Genomic DNA, 25,473 nt, shown 5'->3' with positions numbered 1-25,473 from the left:
TATTCTTTTAAATCTCCCTGAGCATTTCACAGTCACTGTCGCCATCTTGGTCAGTGGTTGGTAGTATGTTCCTACTACTGTTCTCTTATTGTTCAAGCATAGAATTTCTATCCATAGTGATTCTTTGGTACAGTTTGATTCATTTAAGATTTTTATTGTATTTGACTCTATGCTTTCTTTCACATACACCAGCATGACCTACTCTGTCATTCTTTTATGTTTTGTACCCTGGTATTACTGTATCCCGTTGATTATCCTCATTTCACCAAGTTCCTGTGATGCCTCTTACATCATTATCCTCATTTACTACTAGGCACTCTAATTTGCCCATTTTAGCAGTTGTATATAAGCACTTGTACAGTTTGTCAATATTCAGTTGCTTGCCTTCAAGTGTTATATTTAAATGGGACTCTCATGTTTGATTTTTTCCTCACTATCTACTATTTGTACTTTACCAACTTCTTTCCTATTATCTTTACGAGGATATAGACTTCCCCTTTAATAAATGTATCCATAAGGGAAGTCTCTGCCTGTACCATATGGTCCTCTGTGCCTGTTGGCTTTCACCCAGCCCTTAGTTTAAAAAATCCTCTTTAATTTAACCCTTTAACCTTTTTAATTTTACATGCCAGCAGACTGGTTCCATTTTGGTTTAGGTGGAGCCCGTCCTTTCTGCATAGGCTCCTCCTTTCCCAAAAGGTTCCCAGTTTGTAATAAACCTTTAAATCCTCCTCTCTTCACCATTGTCTCATCCACACATTGAGACCTTAGAGTTCTGCCTGTCTTTCTGGCCCTGCTCATGGAACTGGAAGCATTTCACAGAATGTTACCAGGGAGGTCCTGGACCTTAATCTCTTACCTACCAACCAAAATTTGACCTCCAGGACATCTTTTCTACTTTTCCCTATATCACTGGTACCTCCAGGTCCTCTGCAGCATTGCTCTGGGAGGGAGGGGAGAGGATCGGGAACGCGGCATGCTCAGGGGAGGAAGCGGGGAAGAGGTGGGGCCAGGGTGGGGATTTGGGGAAGGAGTCCAATAGGGGCAAGGAGGGGGTGGAGTTGGGGCGGGGACTTTGGGAAAGGGGTTGGAATGGGGGCAGGGCAGGGGTGGAGTTGGGGTGGGATAGGGAGGGGGTCTAGCACACACCGGCGCCAGGAGAAGTTGGTGCCTATGTCTCTGGGGGACATGAGTAATTTGCACCACATGCACACCTACAGCTCCTGCATATGAGGCAGGTAATCATACGTGCTACATGCAGTGCAATAAATTTGACATCGCCCACTGTGCTGCTAGACTTCTGCCTGCAATATTTTTACTCTTGCAGGGGTTGTGTTGTTTTATTGTTTTTGTTTGGAGGTGGGTGTAATTGGCCTAAGTTTGTTTGTTAGGTATGTTTGTTAGGTGTATTGGGGTTATTATTGTTCTTCACCTACAATTTCATCCTTGCAATGAACAACAGCTATCATCCTCTCTTAGCCTTTTTAGTTGCAGCCAGCCTTTTTGGTGTTCTTAAATCACAGCAACATCATATTACAGCTTTTAACATAGTTTATATATATCTGTGGGGTAATGAGAATATTTTATCAACATTGTTTTGTGGTATGTAGTTGGACTAGTGGTTTCTTATTTTAAATGTTTTTGTTTTTTCCTAAGTTCAGATAGAAAATATTTTTAGCTGCACTTCTTACTTTTGTTTTTCCAAAGAGGGTGAAACATTCTATTTAGAAACACTGGAATGGTGTAGTAAACTAGGTTACTGCCGCCTTATTAGCCTTCCAGAGAATTTTTTAGGGGCAGTATCACTTTAAGAAGAATGCAGCATCCCGTAAGAAGGGGAGGCTGAACATTAGCAGGCTCTAAGAAGATCCTTACCATGGGTTGTTTGCCCCACATGGATTTGGAGGTCACTAGGGCCCCAAGGTTTCTTGCAGTCCTTTTGCTGCTGTACGTAGAGCAGGGAAGAGTCCCTGCCAGTGTCAGAACGCTCACTGACCAAGTTTGGAGTGTGTACTGCAAAGCTCTGGCTGTCCAAGGATGAGAAGGTACCTCTGGGGCCAATTTATTACCTACTCCCTTCCTCAGTTGCATCCTTTCCCTCATTTTCCATATTCAGTAGTCAATATCACACACAAATCCCATCCACACAAATCAACTCATAGAGTTTGGAACTGCACATAAGGCTTTGTTGCCTGGTGTTACTGACACTTCCTGATGAATTATGGATTCCTGTTAAAGGACCATTCCTATTGGGAAATTCTGTGGAGAACTGAAGTCCCCCTGGTGATCGTGAAATGGTGGGGTACTCCTAGGGCATATGTGCCCAAAGTGCTGGTTCAGAGTGGTGGGGATTGGAGACTGTCTCCCCTCATCCTGGCTCATTGGTGCTCTTAGCAGTAGTTGCTCCAAAGAAGTGCATTATTGCCCTTACAATAGTTAATTACCTTTGTAATCAGATAGGAGAGAATTTTGAGAGAAGGTTATTTTTCAGTGCAGTTGGTCTTAAAAGAGTGAAGAGTGTTTTGTGAAGTCTGTGGTATTGTGAACATCAATAGGTGTCATGAAAAGCCCACTAAAACGTTACGAAGGAAAGGAGAATAGAAAAAAAATAATTCTACTGGCAGGTGTCTTTGTGCTTTTTCAACAGAGCTAAACAGTAGTGATTTAAAAGACTGTATCAGTGATAATAGCCTGAGTAGCAATGCTAGTCTTCCTAGTGTACAGAGCTGTCGACGACTCCGAGAAAGAAGAGTTGCAAGCTGGGCCGTTTCATTTGAACGTCTTCTGCAGGATCCTGTTGGAGTTAGATTTTTCTCAGTAAGTAGTGAGGGGCAAGAAGGGGGCTTCCAAAACATCTAATATCTCTGCAAAGATTTTTTCCTGTGCTTGTTTTCTGTTTTTCTTGGCACTGTCCTTAGATTTTAGAGTCAAGAGATTATTGTAACTCAAAAGGATTGACACTTCAAGCATATTTATTAGAAAAAACTAACTGTCTTTTCAGCTGGACCAAGTTTAAAGAAAACCTGCAGGTTCCTACATACTGTAGTACAGTGGATGTCCAATACTCTTTTAGCTGATGGCAATGAACATTTTTCCCTTATCCTTTGTGACTGAATATTTAGTAAGGCTTCCATATCTCCTATGTCAGTGGCATTCAACTGGATTTGCAACCGTAGGCAAGATACTATTTTTACAGTTGTAAATGTCTTTCTAAATAATTTTTAAAGAATTGATAGACTAGTCAGCTATTTGCATGATCAAAACTTTGTTTTGTCCACATGGAAGTTTCTTTCAATTGATGTGCAAGTCTGTCCAGTTATACTGGACAGGTGCATTTCCCAAGTGTGAATTAAACCTCGCAGCACCTTTGTGAGGGAATAAGTAATGTTATCCCCATTTTAAAAATAAGGAAATTGTGAGGCACTTACAGGTTATTTGACTTGGCCACAGTCACACAAAGCCTGTTGCAGAACACAGATCTGAGTCAAGAAAATGAGTTAATGTTGTCAAAACTATTTTCACAAGCAAACTAAATAAAAATGTAAGGGGTATGTGTTAAATTCTGCAGAAAGCCTTCACACCCAAAACAGTCCTTTCTGTTCCTTAGGCTTTTAATTATCCTAGCAACAACTAGGATCTCTGGAAAAGATTTGTTGAAATGGTGGACATTTTTGCCAGTGTTGATGGAAATTTCTTTAACGCATTTTTGCAACATTTAGAGAGGATCACTCATAATTTTATACAATTTGCTTAACCTAAATGAAGTAACTGTACTACGAAAATGTTTGCAAAACGACATCAGAAGATAGCCAGACAAAAAAAGCAGAATCTACAGGGTCTCTTTATAATTGCATCAGCAAATAAAGGAGAGATCTGAATCTATGTATGGACTTAATGATTCACTCTCATGAGAAAGAGAGAAGTCATTGAAGAGATGTGCTGAGCCTTTAATGGCAAAATGCACACCTTCTGTCTCCCTAGCATCCCATTACAAAATAATATGTCCAGTTATTTTAAAATAAGAAAGTACAGTGTGCTAATCCTCCAGGGCCTGAGTTTGAAGAGCATAGTTTTACACACACCTGACTTGCAGAGTCCTTGATGCATGCACACAAGCTGCAGTTCTTCTCCAAGGAGTGTCCTGTGGGTGCTCCACTTCCTGTTGATGCATCTCTGCATCTTTAGAGAATTTCAGCAGCAGCGTTCATCCGGGTCGCGCACGCGATGTCACTGTCTTGCGCTGTTTTCAGCGCCTATCTTGTTCCGCGACCTGATCTCTCTCAGTTCCTTCTCAACTGTCCTTGGCCTGAGACAGAGCTCTCAGCAGTGTGATAGCTGATATCTTTATTTACTGTGTAGAATAGTTAGAGTAGTTGTTTGTTTACTAGTTAGAGTTACCTACCCTTTTTCTTCCTCCTTTATTTTTATCAATTTTTTAAAAATTTATTTCCTACCCTTACCATAATTCAAGCCATGCCCGATTCACCGGGTTTCAAGCTCTTCCTTTCCTGCCAGGAAGCTATCAGGGTATTGGATGGTAACTCTCAATGTGTCCGATGCTTAGGTGAGACACACATCCCACAAAAGTGTTTTCACTGCCATAACTTAAAGGCTCACACCGGGAAGAACAGAAACCTGCATCTAAAACTTATCCTTATGGAAAAGTCTCTGTGCCTGACATCTCATTCCAGCCAGCAGACACCCTACTAAAAAGTAACAGGGAAAAGAACAGCATTTTCTCCTTCAAAAGCACCCCCGAAAAAGAAGTGGTCTGCAGTTCATTCGATATCCTTGGTATGGACCACACTGTGGCTGAGTATGTATGAGGCATGAGGAACCTCCAGCGCCGCCCATGCCATACCTTCTGCTGAACCCAAGTGGGCAGACTCTGAGTCAAGAGGCAAACAAAAGCCCATCTCCTCTGTTGTGGTACCAGTGGAACCTCTGAAAGATGCGGACCGAGACTTCCCTTGTGGCATATAGTGCCACCACCTGACAACACAGAGCACCTAGGCATTGGCACTGACATCCACAGCTTCAATGATGCCATTGGCATCGACTACTTCTGTGCCAAAACCATTAGCATCACACCATTTCCTGCAACATAAGGACTTATTGGTATCATCGATGCCTGAATACCCGCTCTTCAGCACTGATGTATTTCCTGGTATACATGGTACCAGGCCAACCTGATTAACTGCTGGCCCTTCCATTTTCCATTGAGGAAGAGGATAATGAGAAGGAGGGTGTTTTCTCATTGCACCACTCCTCTCCTGTCCAACCTACTCCTGCTAGGATTACCTGTACGGCTCAGACCTCATCCGGTCCTAACACCCAGAACTGGCATGGCCTGCCTCCACGTATGCCATTCCTCACAGAGTGGCCTTATTGTGACACCAGGGCTGCAATATACCAAGCCCCCGAGTCTGCACAGGGAAAGGCGTCAGTCTCTCCCATCACCCTCTGTGGCTGCACTATCAGAGCCCATTGAGGAGAGCTTTGAGGAACAAGAGGAAGCCCTGGAACAGTACACGACACCACCTGTCAATATTTCCTCCTCTTCCACAGATGAGGCCATAATGCCTTCACCACCCACAGCCGTGGACAATTTCAAACACTTTCAAGAACGCTTCAGGAGAGTTGCAGACTGCCAGGAGGTCGCGCTAGAGAATGTCCCAGAGTCCCACATTCTGCAGAGTTAATTGGCTTCAAAAATAGTGCTTCCAATAAATGATGCATTCATGAAACCAGCCAAAACCATATGGCAGACTCCAGGAACAATAACATCCACCTGCAAGAGAGCTAATGCAAAGTATTATGTTCCTTCAAAGGGGATACACTTATTATTTTCCCACGCAGCACTGAACTCTCTAGTCGTCAACCAGCACGATAGACAACATTGATATAGATCCACCTCCAAGGAGTGGAAATGACTATAACTTTTTGGTCAGACGGCCTACCCTTCAGCAACCTTGCAGTTACGAATTACCAGTTACTCAGCATTGATGGCAAAGTACAACCACGTAAACTACTCCAAACTTGCAGAATTTATTAATGATATTCCAGAAGAGAAAAGGGATGAGTTCAAATCCATCTTAACTGAGGGTGAGCTTCTGGCCAAAACCACCCTACAGGCTTCCCTAGATGTGGCAGCCCTGGCAGCATGATCACGGCTACTGCCATTGTTATGCACCAAGTGTCGTGGCTTCACGTGTCCGGTTTCCCCAGGGAAGTCCAGTCTGCAATGGAGGACCTCCTCTTTGATGGCCAGAAACTGTTTGCCTCAAAGACAGACCAAGCCCTCCACACCCTGAAGGACTCTTGGGCAACTCTCCGCACCTTGGGGACGTATACACCTGCAACCAAAAGAAAACAGGTAGATATTCTCCCTACCAGCACACACGGTCGCCCCATATGCTCAACAACAGAAACACTGCAAGACAAAGTGACAGGCTATGAAGGCAGAGACCTTCGAGGCGTCGACCACCTCCGCCTCAAGCATCTGCGTCTCAGCTATCCTCTGCTAAACAACAATTTTGCGGATTTGGTCGAGGGTTCGAGCAACCTCCCCACCCATCAGTGCTGAAGCGTGTCCATCCTCTGTTTTTGGCCACCTTTTGACCCCTTTCTATTCAGCGCGGATTTCCATCACCACAGACAAATGGGTCCTTGAAATAATCCATACAGGCTACGCAATACCATTCATCTCCATCCCCCCAACCCAGTCTCCCTCCCCATCCTTCTTCACAGACCTTTTTCATGAACAACTTCTATGGCAGAAAGTAAACCATCTGTTACATATGGGTGCTGTATAACCAATACCAGCTCAACACAGAGGGAAGGGCTTTTATTCCCACTACTTCTTAACCCAGAAAAAGAATGGAGGATGGAGGCCTATTCTAGACCTCAGAAATCTCAACAGATTCATAAGGATCCAACGGTTCCAGATGGTCCCACTAGCACTGAAAGAGGGACTGGTTTTTAGCTCTCGACCTCCAAGATGCTTATTTCCACATAACCATACACCCTGCTCACAGGATGTTTCTCAGATTTACTCTGGGAACAGAACATTACCAATTCAAAGTTCTGCCTTTCAGTTTCTTGCCAGCACCATGAGTGTTCTCCAAAATTCTTGCAGTGGTGGCAGCGAATCTCCGCAAACAAGGTGTAATAATATTCACCATCTGGAAGATTGTCTATTAAAAGCTCCCACTCAGGCAGACTCCCTCGACATTACACACAGGACACTCAACCTCTTCCTGAGACTGGGTTTACAAAAAAACATACAAAAATCAACTCTAAATCCCTTACAGAAGTTAGACTTCATTGGGGCCCATCTCGACTCTCTAGAAGCCAGAGCATCATTACCAATGAACAGGTTCACCACTCTATCCAACCTCATCTCATCATCATTGAACAGTCCTCACATATCCAGCACGAACCTGCCTCCAACTATTAGGACATATGGTGGCAACCACATTCCTGGTATGATATGCACATCTTCACATGTGTTGTCTTCGGGGCTGGCTAAGAATCATCTACATACCACACAAACACAGCCTAAACAGACGCCTTGCAATGCCAAAGACTCTCTACACTGGTGGATGCAATCCAACAATGTGTGCATGGAAGTCCTTTGCCCTCAGACTCCACCTTCAATAATAATCACAACCGATGCCTCCTTGGTAGGCTGGGGAGCCCATCTACAACACCACAGGATTTGGGACAGGTGGTCTCTTTGTAAGATACTCTTACATATAAACCTCTTAGAACTGCTTGCAGTTCACAACACGTGCTTGCACTTCCTGCCACTGATCAGGAAGGAGAATATACAGGTAATGACAGATAACATTGCCTGCATGTTTTATATAAATCAACAGGGAGGGGCACAGTTCACACACCCTGCTGGGGACACAGTTCACATCCCCTATGCACTGAAGCCATGGAACTGTGGAACTGGTGTGTCTGGCACAATGTCAACATCTAAGCCTTGTACCTCCCAAGTCATCAAAATACTACAAGGGATACATTGAGCAGAGAATTTTCCCAGGATCGTGAATGGGAACTAAATAACACAGTCCTACAAAACATATTCAGACACTGCGGTCACCCATCCGTTGCAACATCCTGGAACAACAAATGCCCACAATTCTGCTCAAGAGCAGGTATGGGGCTGCAGTCCCTGTGGGATGCCTTCCTCTTCAAATGTGATGCATACATGTTATATGCATTCCCTCTGATCCCCCTGTTATCAAGGGTGATACACAAAATATGTACCAACAAGGTCAAAGTCATATTGATAATCCCAGCGTGGCCCAGACAGACTTGGTACTTGTACCTATTGCAGACGGGGGTATGCTCACCATTCACTCTTCCACCTCTGCGAGAAATTCTATCACAGGTTGCTGGATGGGTTCACCACCCGAAGCTGGAGAGACTTCACTTGAAAGCATGGCTTCTACATGGCTCTATCATGACAAACTAGCCTGTTTGGACCGGGTTAAAGACATATTGCTAAACAGTAGAAGGACAACCACGTGTGATACTTACTTTCACAAATGGAAGAGGTTCCACATGTGGTGCCAGAACAAACATATTAGTGCCATTTCCATACCCCTACCCTGGATATTGGACTATATTTTGAGACTAAAGACATCTGGAGGCTCTCCATTAGCTCAGTCAAGGTACATCTTGCGGCTATTACTGTTTTTCACTACAATATTAATGGGACATTGAGATTTGCCCATCCGATCACCAAACATTTTCTTACGGGTATCAAGAATGTTTATCCCGAAGTGTGTGTACCTACTCCACCCTGGGATTTGAACTTCAGTGTTATGCTGCCTCACTGTACCCCCATTCGAACCCGTAGCAACATGCTCTCTGATACATCTATCGATGAAAGTGGTGTTCTTAGTGGCTATAACATCAGCCCGCTGAGTGGGTGAGTTAGGGACCTTCCTGGCACACTCACCTTACACCATCTTTTTCAAGGACAAGGTCGCACCCAAAATTTCTACCTAAAGAATCTTCCTCCTTCAGTGTAACCCAACCAATCCATCTTTCCCCATTCTTCCCTAAACCTGACAGGAACATGCGGGAGTCAGTATTACGTACCCTAGACATCAGGTGTGTGCTACTGTTCTACCTTGACAAAAGTAAGCCTTTCAAAAAATCTCCGAGGGTTTACATTTCCAGTACGGAGTGTTCTACAAGGCTCCGCTTTCTCTACACAGAGACCATCTAAATGGATCTCCGGGTGCATCCACCTCTGTTATCAACAAAAGAACCTTCAATCCCATTGGGGATCAGAACTCACTCTACCTGATCCCTTTCAACTTCATGATTTTGTTGTTTAGAAAAGCTACTGGACATATGTAGAGCAGCCACTTGGGCTTCTGTACACACATTTACAAAACACTGTGCAATCAACCAGAGTTCAAGATCAGATGCATTGGTAGATCTTACAGTATTATCATCACTTACACAGGCAACTCTGAAGCCCCTTCCATCCAATTGTAGGGCACTGCTTGACAGTCACCTGAAGTGGAGCACCCACAGGGACACTCCTCGAAGAGGAAGAAAAGGTTACTCACCCTCTGCAGTAACTTATGTTCTTTGAGATGGGTGTCCCTGGGGGTGATCTACCACCCACTCTCCTCCCCTCTACTTCGGAGTTCAATTTCCGGACTGAGAGGGGTTGGGTCGCATGCACTATATAGCGCGAGACAAGGACAGCGCATGCACAACCTGGACGGACACTGCTGCTGAAATTCTCCGATCAAAGGCGCAGGGATACACCAACACCTGAATTCGAACACTCATAGGGCCACCCATCTCAAAGAACCTCAGTTACTGCACAGGGTGAGTAACTTTCCTTTCATACACAAACCCTGTGTTATACATTTGATATTAGGAAATAAAAAGACAAAATGTCCTGGATAAATAAGCGCAAACTAGAACTTCTTTCCATCCTAAATAGAGTAACACTTTAATGAACACATTAACAAAGAGCCCATCCAGAGGGAGAGGGGTGAAAGTAAAATGCTTGTTTAATATATTAAAAAGTGCTTTGCCTTGAGTTGTATGTTTGTTTCTTGCCATTGCTTCTATTTTGCTCAGCCTAGCAGCCTAAAGTTCTCAGCATTTGTGAATAAAGAGTGACTTTCTTTTTAGTTTTAAATGACACTTAAGTCTTTCTGAGTTTAGTATTAGCCTTACTGAAAAATTATGTAATTTGTGGCTCTATGGAGACGGTTGAATAGATTGTAAACCAGTTTCTGATGTGCTTTAATATTGGTTTAAAAGTTAAAAAGAAATGTTTATATTTAAGAATTAAACTCCTTAAATATTAATTCTTTTATGATAAGGAATTATTATTAAATCAGGTTGGAAATTGGTTTCACCTGGTTTCAGCCTCTTCTACTGGGCATTCACACTGCTAATGTCACAAATTACCTCTTTTCAGCAAAGTGGCAGCCTCAAGTGCTATATTTAGAAAGGTTTTATTCTAATTAAAGATTTTTAAAAAATATAGTAAGGCTGATACCAATTTAAGCAACTAGCAAAGGATGTAAGTGAGGACCACTTACATGATTAAAAATTGCACTCTAGGGAAACATTTTCACTGTCTCCATTGTACCCTGTTAGAACTTCAGTTAAAGATAAGCAACTTCCCTACAGTGTAACTATTTTAGTATTACTAAAAATTATTGAAATCCTTATTAAAATCTTGTTCATTAGTCTGTGAACCAGTCTCACAATGCACAGTTTTAAACAGTCTTCGTACATTGAAATAGTTGATTGTAACTTGATTCAGTATTGCAAATTGAACAAGTTTGAAATAAATGGAAAGGGTCAGTGTTTGGGAAATCTGATTCTAAACTTAGGAATTATTTTTTTAAAAAGCCTGATTCTGAGACCAATAATAACATTTTCATTACTTAAAAAAAATCCCAACATTATGCAAACTCCAACTTCTCCTCCCCTCTTCTCCCCCTATAAATATGTTGTTTTAAAATGTAAGCAACTTGTCTTTATTTTGTGACATATGTTTTGTATTCTTATCTTTTCCCCTAGGAATTTCTACGGAAAGAGTTTAGTGAAGAAAATATTTTATTCTGGCAGGCCTGTGAATATTTTAACCATGTACCTGCACATGACAAAAAAGAGGTAAAATAATGCTATATATTCAGGTATAAAGTTGCTAGCTAAAAGCTATTCTCCTCCAAGGCAATTGAGATAATTTGGACTGTTCTTGGTCTTTGTCTTGCGGTTCTATCTGAGCTGGACTGGGGACACAGTCATTTTGTTTCAGGGGTCTCTCCTGGTGATCTCAGTTCTATGAGAGTATCTCCCAGAATCCAATTGTAGTTATATTTAGGACTCTGTGAAAGGCCTTTCTATTCCATTTAGTCCTTATTTGAGTCCTTATTTAGTCCTTATTTTGTGGGACACCCTACTTTTGTAGAATTATAGAAATGTAGGACTGGAAGGGACCTCAAGAGGTTATCTAGTCCAGTTCCCTGTGCTGAGGCAGGACCAAGCAAACCTAGACAGTCCCTGACAGATGTTTGTCTAACCAGTTCTTAAAATCCTCCAATGACGAGGATTCCATAATTTGCCTTGAAAGCCTATTTTAATGCATAAGTATCGTTACAGCTAGAAAGTTTTTGTAACATCTAACCTAAATCTCCCTTTCCATTGATGAAGCTGATTACTTCTTGTCCTACCTTCAGTGGACATGGATAACAGTTGAGTACTGTCCTCTTTATAACTGTCCTTTAACATACTTGAAGGCTGTTATCTTTTCTCCCCTCGGTCTTTCTTTCTAAAAACTAAATGTACCAAGTTTTTTTAATCTTTCCTTATAGGTGAGATTTATTAAACCTTTTTTCATTTTGGTTGCTCTCCTCTGGGCTCTCTCCAGTTTGTCAACATCTTTCTTAAAGTGTGTCACCCAAAACTGGACACAGTACTGTGGCTGAGGCCTCACCAGTGCAGAGTAGAGCAGGGCAGTTACCTCCCATGTTTTACATATGATACTTCAGTTAAAACACCACATAATGATATTCGCTTTTTTTCACAACTGCATCACATTGTTGGCTCATATTCAATTTGCGACTCACCATAACCCGTAGATGCTTTTTGGCAGTACTACCACCTAGCCAGTTATTTCCCATTTTGTAGTTGTGCATTTGATTTTTTTCCATCTTAAATGCACTACTTTGAACTTGTCTTTATTGAATTTCATCTTGTTGATTTCAGAATGATCCCTCAATTTATCTGGTCATTTTTAATTCTAAGCCTATCCTCCCAAGGGTTTTCAATCCCTCCCATCTTGGTATCATCAGCAAATTTTAAAGCATACTCACCACTCTATTATCCAGGTCATTAATGAAAATATTGAATAGTACTGGACATAGGACAGTCCCCTCCAGGACCCCACTACATCCCCCCAGCAAACCACTGATAACTATGCTATATCTTTAAATCAGTTTTACACCCACCTTATAGTAATTTAATCTATACCACATTTCTGTTGTTGGTTTATGAGAATATCATGTGGGATTGTGTCAAAAGCCTTTCACTAGTACTCCCTTGTTTTTCTGAAACCACCTAAGGGTATTGAACCCAATTTGGTTTAATTTCCTTTCATTGTATTCAGAATTTAGTTGTTTATAAAATAAGCAAGTAAAAAATAGAAAGATCAAGATTTTTTTTTACTGCAGATATTCAAGTATATGGTTAAATTTTACTGCCTTCTCTAATTTAAGTCTTAAAGAATTTTTTAATGATTTTTTTTTAAAAAACACTAAGTCACAAGCTTTTATTATACTTTTGAAGAAACATTTGACAGGCTTGACATTTATTATTATTGCACTTTGAATATTTTAAATTTTATGGTAAATTCTCTTGATCGGAACATTTAATTACTTAGGAACTGCTCTGACAAAAATATTTGTAATGTTAAAGGGAATAAAAATGTTGGCAACCTAAAAATTTACAAAAAGAGATGTTTACTAAAATTGCAATAAACAGTATCTTTTAGATTTTTAAATCTCAACAAAGGAAAACAAAAGGAGTAATGTAGGTGGGCAAAAGACATCAGTGTTTATTTGAAAGATTGAAAAACTAAGCTCCTTCCTTTTCTCTAGAGACCAAATTAAGGCTCCCCATATACTGAGATACATAATTGCTTATCTTTTTCATTTGGGAACTAGAGTGTACAGCAATAGCATATTTAACATACAGTTGGATTGTTATAAACACATCAGAAGCAGGAACCATACTAGTGAGTGGGGCCACTGGCTGAGGTGCTAAAGGAGCACTCAAGGAAGACAGTTCCGTTGTGGAGAAGCTAAATGAATTCTTTTCATTGGTCTGCACTGCAGAGAATGTGAGGGAGATTTCCACACTTGAGCCATTCTTTTCAGGTGACAGATCTGAGGAACTGTTCCAGATTGAGGTGCCAGTGGAGGAGGTTTTGGAACAAATGGATAAATTAAACAGTAATAAGTCACCAGGACCAGATGGTTATCACCCAATAGTTCTGAAGCAACTCAACTATGAAATTGCAGAGCTACTAACTATGGAATGTAACCTATCACTTAAATCAGCCCCTGTACTAGAAAACTGGCGGATAGCTAATGTGACGCCAATTTTTAGAAAAGGCTCCAGAGGCCATCCTGGCAATTACAGGCGGGTAAGCCTAACTTCAGTACCTGACACAGTGGCTGAAACTATAGTAAAGAATAGAATTATCAGACACATAGATGAACACAATATGTTGGGGGAAGAGTCAACACAGCTTTAGTAAATGGAAATCATGCCTCACCAATCCAGTAGATCTTTTGAGAGGGTGAACAAACGTGATCAAGGGTGATCCAGTGGTTACAGTGTACTTGGATTTTCAGAAAGCCTTTGACAAAGTCCCTCAACAAAGGCTCTTAAGCAAAGTAGACAGTCATGGGATAAGAGGGAAGGTCCTCTCATGGGTCAGTAACTGGTTAAAAGGTAGGAATAAATGGTCAGTTTTCAGAATAGAGAGAGGTAGATAGCGGGGTCCCCCAAGGATCTGTACTGGAATCTGTGGTGTTAAACACATTCATAAATCATCCGGAAAAGGCAGTGAACAGTGAGATGGCAAAATTTGCAAATGATATCTAATTACTCAGGATAGTTAGATCCAAAGTTAACTGCAAAGAGTTACAAAGGGATTTCACAAAACTGGGTGACTGGGCAACAAAATGGCAGATGAAATTCAATGTTGAGAAATGCAAAGTAATGCACATTGGAAAATATAATCCCAACTCTACATACAAAATGATGCTGTCTAAATTAGCAGTTATCACTCAAAAAAGAGATCTTGGAGGCATTGTGGCTAGTTCTCTGAAAATATCTGCTTAATGTACACTGGCAGTCCAAAAAGCTAACGGCCTGTTAGGAACCAATAGGAAAATAATTGATAATAAAATAGAAAAGATCATAAAGCCTCTATAAATATAAAAGGCCATGGTACATCCACACCTTGAATATTGCATCCAGTTATAGTTGCCCCATCTCAAAATCGTTATATTAGAATTGGAAAAGGTAGAGAAAAGGGTAACAAAAATGATTAAGGGTATGGAACTACTTCCATATGAGGAGAAATTAAAGACTGGGACTGTTCATCTTAGAAAAGAGACGAATAAGGAGGGATATGATTGAAGTCTATAAAATCATGAATGGTGTGGAGAAAGTGAATAGGGAAAAATTATTTACCCCTTCACATAACACAAGCAGTAGGAATAACACAATAAATTTAATAGGCAGCAGGTTTAAAGCAAAAAAGGAAGCAGTTCTTCACAGAACACACAGTCAACCTGTGGAATTTATGACCAGGGAATGTAGTGAAGGCCAAAAGTATAAGTGGGTTCCACAAAGAATTAGATAAGATCATGGAGGACAGATGCATCAATGTCTACTAGCCAAGATGGTCAGGGACGGAACCCCATTCTCTGGATGTCCTTAAACATCTGAGTGCAAGAAGCTGGGACTGGGTTACAGGGCGTGGATCACTTGAATAAGTGCCCTGTTTTGTTTGATCCCTCTGAATCATCTGGCATCTGCCTCTGTCGGAAGACAGGGTACTGGTCTAGATGGACCATTGGTCTGACCAGTATGGTCATTATTATGTTTTTATGTCTTGTTTTGTAAAAATAAATTAATGCTGATAAGAATTCTGTTTTGTAGCTTTCTTACAGAGCTCGGGAGATCTTCAGCAGGTTTTTGTGTAGCAAAGCTACAACCCCAGTTAATATTGATAGCCAGGCACAGTTGGCGGATGATATTCTCAGTGCTCCACGTCCAGATATGTTCAAAGAACAGCAGCTTCAGGTAGCTACTAAATATTTAACTGCTCTTTATTAACATATGTAATTTACTTTTTCCTTTAATGTGTTATATATTTGTTTATGTATTTTTAAACAAACAAACATTTTCACTTGCTGCATTTTTTGTCACATGTACGAAGAAAATAGATGATAGCAAATATAAAAACAGGTTATGTAATCTAGTAATTGTACCTTGGAATTCCCACACAGGAGTTTGCATGGGAGAATTTGCATAAGGGGGGGTGTGTGTGTGTGTGCACGTGCGCACGTTTGTTGTATGAGACTACTAACTGTTAACACATCAAACAATCTAAAAATCTTAATTCAATTGAAATGTTACTTCAGCAATAAGGGATAGTATAAATAATGCTATTTGGATACATTTCTGCCATTTTCAACCCAAATGGTTCATGAAAGTGTTTGTCTTTAGGGACTTTTGCTTTTACTTTGATGAAATGGTCAAATAAGGGGCGTTTTAAAGCTTTGTCTCTGAAAAAACTCTAAAGGTTGATGCAATTTAAATATTATAACCTTTTGCATTCAGAACAAAACAGTTACTGAACAATTGGGAATACTTTCTACAGAGTCTGCTGGTCTAATTTTCTTACTCTTTTGATGTGTTGCATTTGTGCTACTACATACCTATTATCAGAGTGGGTAGGCCCTAGAAACAATTTTAAAAGAGGAATTCTCAGGAACCTAGGCTATAACTTGACCAGCTAAAATTAAGCTAATGGTGTTTCCGTTAGCATCTTAGTCCTAGCTCGGACAAAGCCTTACTTTGTATTCTTTCAGAGAATGTAGATTGGCAGGTACTGTATCTTCCTCTAACTGGAAAGTGCCTAGCACATGTTGCACACAACCACATTGTAAATTACTAGCAACCTGTCAGATATGGAACTGAGACCTTTTAAAATGCAATTTCTGCTGTAACTTATTGTATATTCTTCTGTGAATATACCTTTGGCGCAGTAATAGATTATCCTGTCTTAAATGGAAACTATTTTCTGCAAAGTCTTTTTATTCCATACTTAAGCTGGGCCATCCAGGTTTGAAGTAGTAAACATTTATTGTTGTGGTTTATTATTTATTATTTTGATTTTTTTCATGACCCAAATACTGGAGTTGAACACAAATGAAGGAGACCTTGTAGTGCAGTGTTTCCTTAAACTTTTTGTGCTGGCAATCCTGTTTGGAATAAATAAAAAAAGTGTGATCTCCCTGCTAAAAAATCTTGTGACCCCCCCACCTTAGGCTGAGGGCTTCGGGCTTCAGCCACCCTGTACGGCGCGGGGCTTCAGCCATCCTGCATGGCTCGGGGCTGAAACATATATATTAGCTTCCTGGGGTCCCCTGTGACATAGGGCCCCTTGCAATTTCCCTGCTTCTAGCCCCCTAATGCTGGCCCTGCTTGTGAAACACCCTCCCACCCCCAAGACCTATCCCATGACCTCCAAGTTCAGAAACACTGCTTTACTGGGTAATACTGTAGTCCATTCCCTTGCAGTGTATATTCTTCACATTGCAGAGGATTGATTATATGACATACTCTTTTCTAATCCAAATGATCCTATGATTCCTGTTGCTCCAGAACAGAATCCAGAACAGGAGAAGATATTTGTTGAAGCAACCTTTCTTAACTGGGATAAAGATAGCCTTAAAATATCTAGTTAGGTGTCTGTTTTTATGTTTTAGTAGCATAGAAACAGACATTTCAGGGTCCAAAGACAACATAGCCCGTTTGAAGATAAACTGTAGTACACATATTTCTAGCATAAAAATGACCTGAATTAAAAGGATATTGATAGCCTATAGCTGCTTCTAAGAATATAAATAATTATTCTGCATTCTGCTTCCTCTGGGGTTATAGAGTTTGTCATCTTAGCATTTTGCATATTTTTTTCCAAAAGGATTTTGTTTCTGACTGCCAGAATCTCCCTTCCTGGATTACTGATTGTCTCCGTGGGTCACAACTGAGAATACCAAATTCAGGACAAGCTACTGGGAAAAAGGGCAGACATACCCCAAAACCAGTGGTTATTCTTCCATGAGATATACCAATCAAGCAACAAAAGTAAACTTCTGTCTCACCACACTGGCTAACAAGAAGTCAGAAATGCAGCCTCCTTAGGTATTCCAGTCCTAGATTCAACACCTAGACACTAGACTTAATGATGAGTGGTTATTTAAAACCAATTTCATCAAACAAAAGGGTTCTTCTGATCCCAATGGACCAACCACATACCCAGGTCAATATATAACTCAGATATTACACAATAATCACACTGTTGCCAATCCTTTAGTATCTAATATCTAAAGGTTTATTTATAAGAAAGAAAGAGAAAAAAAGAAAGAAAGAGAAAGGTGAGAGTTAAAATTCGCTAAAAGAGTCAAATACATACAATAATTGCAAAGTTCTTGGATCAGGCTTTTAGCAGTGATGGAATAAACTGCTGGCTTGTTAAGTCTCTGGTTGCTTCCAAATCCTTGGAAGTCCTTTGGTTAGAATGCTCCCATTACTATAAGTCCATAGTCCAGAGGTTTGAGCAGGAAAAAGGCAAAATGGAGATGTTTCCAGGGCCTTTTATAGCTTCTGCCAAGTGAAGGGAAAACCCATTGTTCTAGTTTGTGGAAAATTACAGGTAACAAGATGAGGTTTGGAGTCACATGGACAAGTCACATGTCCATGCATGCTTTACTTAATCATAGCAGAGGCCATTACCCATACTCTAGTTAGAACGTCCTCAGGAAAGTCCATTAAGTGTAGATAGGTGTCTTCCATAGTCCATTGTGAGTTAAGTCTTCATTGATGGGCCATTCAACTTGAATAGTTCCTTCACAATGTGCTGGCTAAATATCTTGTTGGTCTTACCACAGAAGCAAACATTTGCAATACAGATACATAGTTAATATTCATAACTTCAGATACAAATGACACATGCATACAAATAGCATAATCATATTCAGCAAATCATAACTTTTCTATTAACAGCTTACTTGACACATTTTGTATAAGATTTGTTGCAATTATATAACAGTGGTAGCAACAATGATCTATCATGTTTTAATCATATAACGTCACACTGTTAAACCTCTCTGCCAGTGCACGTAGCAAGAGCTTCTCTGCAGGAAACCGAAGCAGTCCTACAAGGAGCAGAGAGGTCTACTTAAGTTGCTAAAAAAAATAAAATAAAAAAGCTATATTTCTCTTATTCCTCTGTACGTAGAAGTGATAACATCAATAGTGCTTTGCACATATGAACAAAATATGCTACAATTCAACCAAAGATTTACATTTCCATTTTCTGAAATATACCTCTGGAAGATACTTAAAGGCCTTGAAAGTGCTATATCTGGACATGCAAGTAATTTCTTAGGTGATACTACATTCCTGACACATGGGGAACATAATCTGCTCTACTGTTTTACTTCTCATCCTCAGGATTAAAACTCATAAATGACTGTAGCAGTTTGAGTACCATTTTCTCTAGGCGATGTACAACAGAGACTCTGAATTCTTGTATTGATGGGGTTAATAATGAGAATTCACTTTGCTCCAGTTTCTGATTAGTCTAGTTATAGGCTTTCTGGAGGAACAGTTTCTAAAGCATACTGTTGGGTATAATGAGAGTGATGTTAAATTCAGGCAAGCTGGGGATGGAGCACATGTTAGGGAAATAATAATACAGGGCAAATGGTAATCAACTGATGATAAAGTAACTTAAACTTAAAGCACTGCATTAAGACTACAATGACTGTGCATAAAGTGAAGGGGTTGGCATGTTTTGCGCACTCTCTCTCTCTCTATCTCTGTTATTACTGTGACAAGGCTGCTTGTATACCTGCTTGGAGATTAAAGGAAAGTTGTTACAGAATATAATGCAGGATTTAGAAGGGCATGGATAGCAATTTCCCCTTCTTCTTCAAGTGGTTGTTCATGTCAATTCCAATCAGGTGTGTGTGCGTGTGTGTACGGCAGCCAGAAAACTTCCCTTAGCAGCATCTGTTCAGTCGGCCTGGGCTCCCGCTGGAGTCGCACCTTCATGGCATTCAATATAGAGCCCTGCCGACCGGCCACCCCCTCAGTTCCTTCTTACCGCCGGTGATGGCTAGCTGGAACAAACTGTTGCTCTTGCTTTGCAAATGCATTTGGGCAGTGTGCACTTTTAGTGTTAATAGTTAGTTCTCAGTTGTTTACTAGTGTTAATTTAGTATTAGTAGTTAGGACATAAATTTCCTTTTGGGGGTCTAGTGCCCCCCCCCACACACACACACCAACGCTCCCCCGGCACCGGGGTATTCCTCGGTCCCCAGGGTTCAAACTTTGCGGGGACTGTGGAAAATTTATGCTTAAGAGCCACCAGAAGGAGAGGTGCAGAATTTGCAAAGGATTTTGCCCTAGGACCTTAAAAGACCGGGAGCAAAGGCTCAAGATCCTTCTCATGGAGGCTGCACTCTGGACACAATCTGACCCGGGGTCAGCAGAACCCACACCCAGCACTGACGATGCGTAAGCCTTTGCCGTGAAAGGGCCACGAGGAGTCGCAGCACCGCCACGGCTCTGCCCATAGACAAACTTCTGTGAGGCACCAGTCTCAGTCCCTGGTGCCCAAGAAAAAGAAAAGGCCAGAGAGGGGTTGCTCTCCCCTTCCAAACCCAAGGAGCCTGTGGCAGGGTGACTCAAACCGGGCCACGTCCCCTCCCAGGGGTCCAGTTGAGTCTGAACCCTCGCTGCTCTCTGAACTGCCATGGTGGAGAGCTCCAGCTCCCCTCTATGTCAGAGGCATTCAAGGCAACTCAGGACCTTATGCGCCTCACGGCGCCGTCCTCCCAACAGAGGAGGGACAAGTCGCCGGTGACCGCCCGATCCCATCAAGGAGTAAGCCGGCAATGATGGCACACCAATCTCCATCTCCAGCACACCTTTCCCAGGCATGGTCCACCCACGTGGGGGAGCCACACAGGTCCCCCCCGTTCCCGGCACCACTCACCGGCACCGTGGAGCATTGCTCCTCTGTGGTCCTCCTTCTCGGAGACCTCGGAGTCGGAGGCAGAGTCCTACTGCTCCGATAGGACCAGGAACAGAAGGTCCCGGCGTGACCTCCAGCCCTTTCCGGCACTGTGGCCACCTCAGTGGCAACCCCCACCTCGGTGGCCCCTCTGGATGCCCTGGGCATATCATCAAGGCCAAGGACAGAACTAGGGGTCGAGGTCCAGATCTGCATTGGTAATATTGGCTTCCTTCGTCCCACCGCAGGCATCGGCAGCACCGACGCCCCTCCCTTTGCCTGCGGTGCCGACACCGCTGGCATCAGTGACTTCGGCACCGACTACATTGGCACCGATGATCTCAGCGACCCCGGCACCGCATGCTGCTGACATGGCATTGCAGCAATACTGGGTGCCACGTGACCCCCTGGGCACTGAGGGGAGTGAGCAGGGCCCGTTTCCAGTGCTTTCCTCCTCATTCTCCCCAGATGAGACTGTGGCAGGGACATTGACGGCTCTAGCCTTGGAAGACAACAGGGTCCTACAGCAGCTGCTGTGACAGGAGGCCCAGAACCTGGGGATCCAGGCAGAGGAGGAGAGGATGCTGACCCCATGGTAGATATCCTCACCCTCTTCAGCCCCGCCCATATTGCCTTGCTGTTAATTAAGACTACCACTGAGACCACAAAGACCTTGTGGCAGACCCTAGCCTCTTTTTCCCCAAGAGAAATGAAAGGCAGTACTTTGTTTCCTCAAGAGGATATGAACACTTAAATACCCACCCACCCCCTGATTTCCTGGTGGTCGATGCAGCTAATCAGCATGAGCACCAGGACCACCAGGGGCCCTCCCCTAAAAATAGGGGTGCTAAAAAAAACTAGATCTGTTTGGAAGGAAGATCTACTCCACTGGGGGGTTGCAGCTTTTCGTATCGAACCAGCAGGCCATCGTGAGCAGATACTTGTATAACACGTGCGGCATGATGGCCAAATTTGCAGAGCTGCTGCTGCACAACTCCAGTGTGGAATTCTCTGCTCTGGTGGAAGAAGGGAAACTAATTGCACGAGCTTCCCTACAGGCAGTGTTGGATGGGGCAGATGCTGCCTCCTGCGCAATGGCCACAGGGGTGGCAATGAGGAGGAGTTCCTGGTTGCAGGTCTCGGGTCTTCCCTACGAGGTCCAACAGACCATTGACGACCCCCCCTTTGAGGGTTCGGCCCTCTTTTCCAAGAAAACAGATAAGACTCCACAGTTTAAAGGACTCCAGGGCCACCCTCAAGTCCTTGGGCCTCCATACTCCCGCAACTCAGCGCAGGCACTTCCGGCTGCAGCCTCCCTCGCAGTTCTACCAACTGCAGAACCAGCTGGATGCTCCTCAGAGGAGGCATAGGAGCAGCAAAAAAGGCTGCACCTGTCCTCGGGGCAGAGCTCTGGCCAGCCCAAACCACCTTCCAGCTCCAGAACAGCCATTTGAGGGTGCGGTCGAGGACAGCGCCCCAGGACAAAAACTGGATCTACCCTGTCTTACCTTTTCGTCCCGACTATCCCCTTTCTACCGTGCATTGCCCCGTATCAGTTCAGACTGCTGGGTACTCCGCACGGTAGAGAGCAGATATTCCATCCAATTCTGTGCCCTCCCACCCTTGCACCACCCTTCCCCGTCCTTCTTCAGGGACCCCTCTCATGAGCAACTCCTTATATAGGAGGTGCACTCACTCCTTTCGTTAGGGGCAATGGAAGAGGTTCCTCAGGAGCAGAAGGGCAAGGGTTTCTATTCCCGATACTTCCTACTACCGAATGCCAAAGGTGGGCTCAGGCCCATCCTAGATCTCTGAGAACTCAACAAGTTCATGAAGATGCTCAAGTTCTGCATGGTCTCTTTGGCCTCCATCATCCCTTCATTGGATCCAAGAGACTGGTATGCTGCCCTCGACTTGAAGATGTGTACTTTCACATAGCAATAATTCTGTCCCTTAAGTTTGTGGTGAACACCACCCACTACCAGTTCACAGTCCTCCTATTCAGCCTATCAGCACCACCTCAAGTGTTCACTAAGTAAATGGTAGTCGTGGCTGCGTTCCTGCTCATCAAGGGCTGCTCCAGGTCTCAAGTGGAGGCACAAGTCAACTTCATAAGAATGATGTTCGATGAACTGGGCCTCCTTCTGAATGAAGGGAAATCAACACTGTCCCCGGTTCAGAGGATGGAGTTTATAGGGGCAGTACTGGATTCGACACAGGCCAGGGCATACCTCCCAGAAGCAAGGTTTCGGTCCCTCGGCAAGGTCTCAGGCAGTTCCCCACCACCACAGCAAGGAATTGCCTGAAACTACAGGGACACATGGTGACTTGTACCTAAATAGTACAGCATGCCAGACTCAGACTTTGACCTTCTCAGTCGTGGCTAGTGTTAGTGTGTTGGCCAGTCCGGGACAGTTTGGACAAGACGTAACCCTGCCTCGCCCAATACTCAGCTCCCTCGTGTGGTGGCTTGACCCACAGGTAGTATGTGCAGTGGTCTCCTTCAACAGCCCTCAGCCGTCTCTCTCGCTAGTGATGGAAGTGTCAGCCTTGGGCTGAGGAGCACATTTGGGAGAACTCAGAACAGAAGGCCTGTGATCGCAGGCAGAACTCGCTCTCCATATCTATGTCAGAATGCTGAGAGCCGTGCACCTGGCCTGCCAGACTTTCTGAGCCCACTTGACAGGGAGATGTGTATAAGTTATGACAGACATCACCATGGCAATGTTTTATATCAACAAACGGGGATGCATGTTCCTCTCCCCTCATGCTGTGGGACTTCTGTGTAGAGCATTCAATACATCTGCAAGCATCATACCTCCCTGGAGTACAGAATGAGTTGGTGGACTATCTCAGCAGATCATTCCACAGCCAAGAGTGGTCCCTTTGCCTGGATGTTGTGAACTCAATCTTCCATCAGGGTGGTTTTCCACACAACGCAACAGGAAGTGCCAGCAGTTTTGTTCCTTCCTGAGTCACAGCCTGGGCTCCATCGCAGACATGTTCCTCCTCCCATGGGGAGGCCATCTCCTATATGCATTTCCACCTATCCCTCTCATCCACAAGGTGCTCCTCAAGGTACGGAGGGAGCAAGCCTCAGTCATATTGATAGCTCCAGCCTGGCCCCGTCAGCACTTGTACACATTACTCCTGGAAATGTCCATGGAAGCCCCAGTCACCTTGCTGTTCTTCCTGGACTTACTAATGCAGGATCACGGCTGTCTCCAACACCCGAACCTCAAGTCGCTACACCTCATGGTGTGGAAGCTCCATGGCTGAACCCAATGGAGCTCTCCTGCTCGGATCTGGTTAGACAAGTCCTCCTTGGCAGTAGGAAACCTTCCACGAGGGTCACATACCTCGCCAAGTGGAAGAGATTTTCAATCTGGTCGATGCAGCACCGTTGGTCCCCAATGCTCGCCTCTGTACCACTTATACTGGACTGTCCTCTCCATCTCAAGCAGCAGGGGCTGTCCATGTCGTCAATAAGGGTTCACTTGGCCACCATCTCTGCCTTCCACCCAGGCGCAGAGGTCCGCTTGGGCTTTGCTAATCCTATGGTCAGCTGTTTCCTTAAAGGTCTCGACAGGCTATACCCACATGTCCGACAGCCTGTACCAGTTTGGGACTTCAATCTAGTCCTTTCCAGACTCATGGGTCTGCCCTTTGAACTTTTGGCAACATGCTCCCTACTCTAACTCTCATACAAGGTGGTGTTTCTGGTAGTGATAACCTCAGCCAGGAGGGTGTCTGAGCTCAAGGCCTTAACATCAGAACCTCCTAACACTGTGTTCTATAAGGACAAGGATCAGCTCAGGCCTCACCCAGCTTTCCTCCCAAAGGTTGCCTCCCAGTTTCACATTAGCCAGGACATCTTCCTCCCAGTGTTCTATCCTATGCCACACTCAAGTGTCAGGGAGCAGAGGCTTCGCTCATTGGATGTCCACAGAGCACTAGCCTTCTACATTGAGAGAATGAAGCCATTCCAAAAGTCCATCTGGTTATTTGTGGTAGTGGCAGACAGAATGAAAGGTCTTCTTGACTCTTCTCAATGGATTTTGTCATGGATCACATCTTGCATCCGTGAGTGCTACAACCTGGTAGGTGCCTGCTCCCCTGATCACTGCGCACTCCACCAGGACTCAGGCCTCTTTAACGGTGTTCCCACCCAGGAAATCTGCAGAGCAGCGGTGTGGTTCTCCATACAAACTTTCACCACGCACTACGCAATCACCCAGCAGGCCAGAGACGATGTTGCCTTTGGAAGAGTGGTGCTCCAATCAGTGGATGACTCTGACTCCCTCTCCTGAGCTTGGGCTTGTGAGTCATCTGATTGGAATTGACATGAACAACACTTGAAGAAGAAAAACGGTTATTCTCCTTCTCATATCTGTTCTTTGAGATGCGTTCTTCATGTCCTTTCCAATACCCACTCTCCTATCCCTCTGTCGGAGTAGCCCGCAAGAAGGAACTGAGGGGGGTGGTGAGTCGGCAGAGCTCTATATTGAGCGCCATGAAGGCGCAACTCCAGGAGGCACCCAGGCTGACCTGACGGATGCTGGTAGGGTAAAAGTTTTCTGGCTGCCGTGCATCAATTCAAGTGGTTCAACTTTCTTTAAGACTTTGGCAGTAAATATATACTGCTTAATTTTTCTAAAATGATGTAAATGATTTTAATAGAGTAAGTTTAGGCTTTGTAGGTTCTCATAATTTCAAATTTAATTTTAAAATAGAATTTTAAAAAGAAACATGTTTTTAATTTACTTAAAAAATCTGATTTAATTAAATTATTTTTGTATATGTTAAAAAACATTGATTCTTCTTCGAGTGCTTGCTCATGTTGATTCCATTCTAAGTGTGCACACACCCACATGTGCGGTCATCGGAGATTTTTCCCCAGTGGTATCTTTAGGGTCAGCTATAGCACCCTCTTGAGTGCCGCGCTCAGGCATCGGTATATTAGGTGATGTCGGCCCTATGCCCTCTCAGTTCTTTCTTACTGCCTGTGGTGGTTAGTCAGAGCGCCTTTTCCTTGCCTAGCAAGGGCTAGCATTTTTTGTCTCGTCTGACTGTGAGCCTTAGGGCCTTGT

The 25,473-nt window shown here is 43.4% G+C and overlaps 1 protein-coding gene across 8 annotated transcripts in view; it reads left to right on the top strand.

Annotated features, from left to right (window-relative positions):
- The window catches only part of RGS12 (regulator of G protein signaling 12), a 181,772-nt gene that overhangs the window by 114,835 nt on the left and 41,464 nt on the right, over positions 1-25,473 (top strand). For all 8 annotated transcript variants that reach the window (XM_073342641.1, XM_073342637.1, XM_073342638.1 and 5 more), the window contains 3 exons: positions 2,648-2,817; positions 11,080-11,172; positions 15,235-15,378. In XM_073342641.1, the coding sequence (XP_073198742.1) occupies positions 2,648-2,817; positions 11,080-11,172; positions 15,235-15,378 (407 nt within the window). The remainder of the gene's footprint in view (positions 1-2,647; positions 2,818-11,079; positions 11,173-15,234; positions 15,379-25,473) is intronic.

The sequence above is a fragment of the Lepidochelys kempii genome, chromosome 4, assembly GCF_965140265.1.
Source record: "Lepidochelys kempii isolate rLepKem1 chromosome 4, rLepKem1.hap2, whole genome shotgun sequence".
NCBI lineage: Eukaryota > Metazoa > Chordata > Testudines > Cheloniidae > Lepidochelys > Lepidochelys kempii.
The sequence above is the reverse complement of the archived record's forward strand: the minus strand, read 5'-3'. Positions and strand labels throughout refer to the sequence as shown.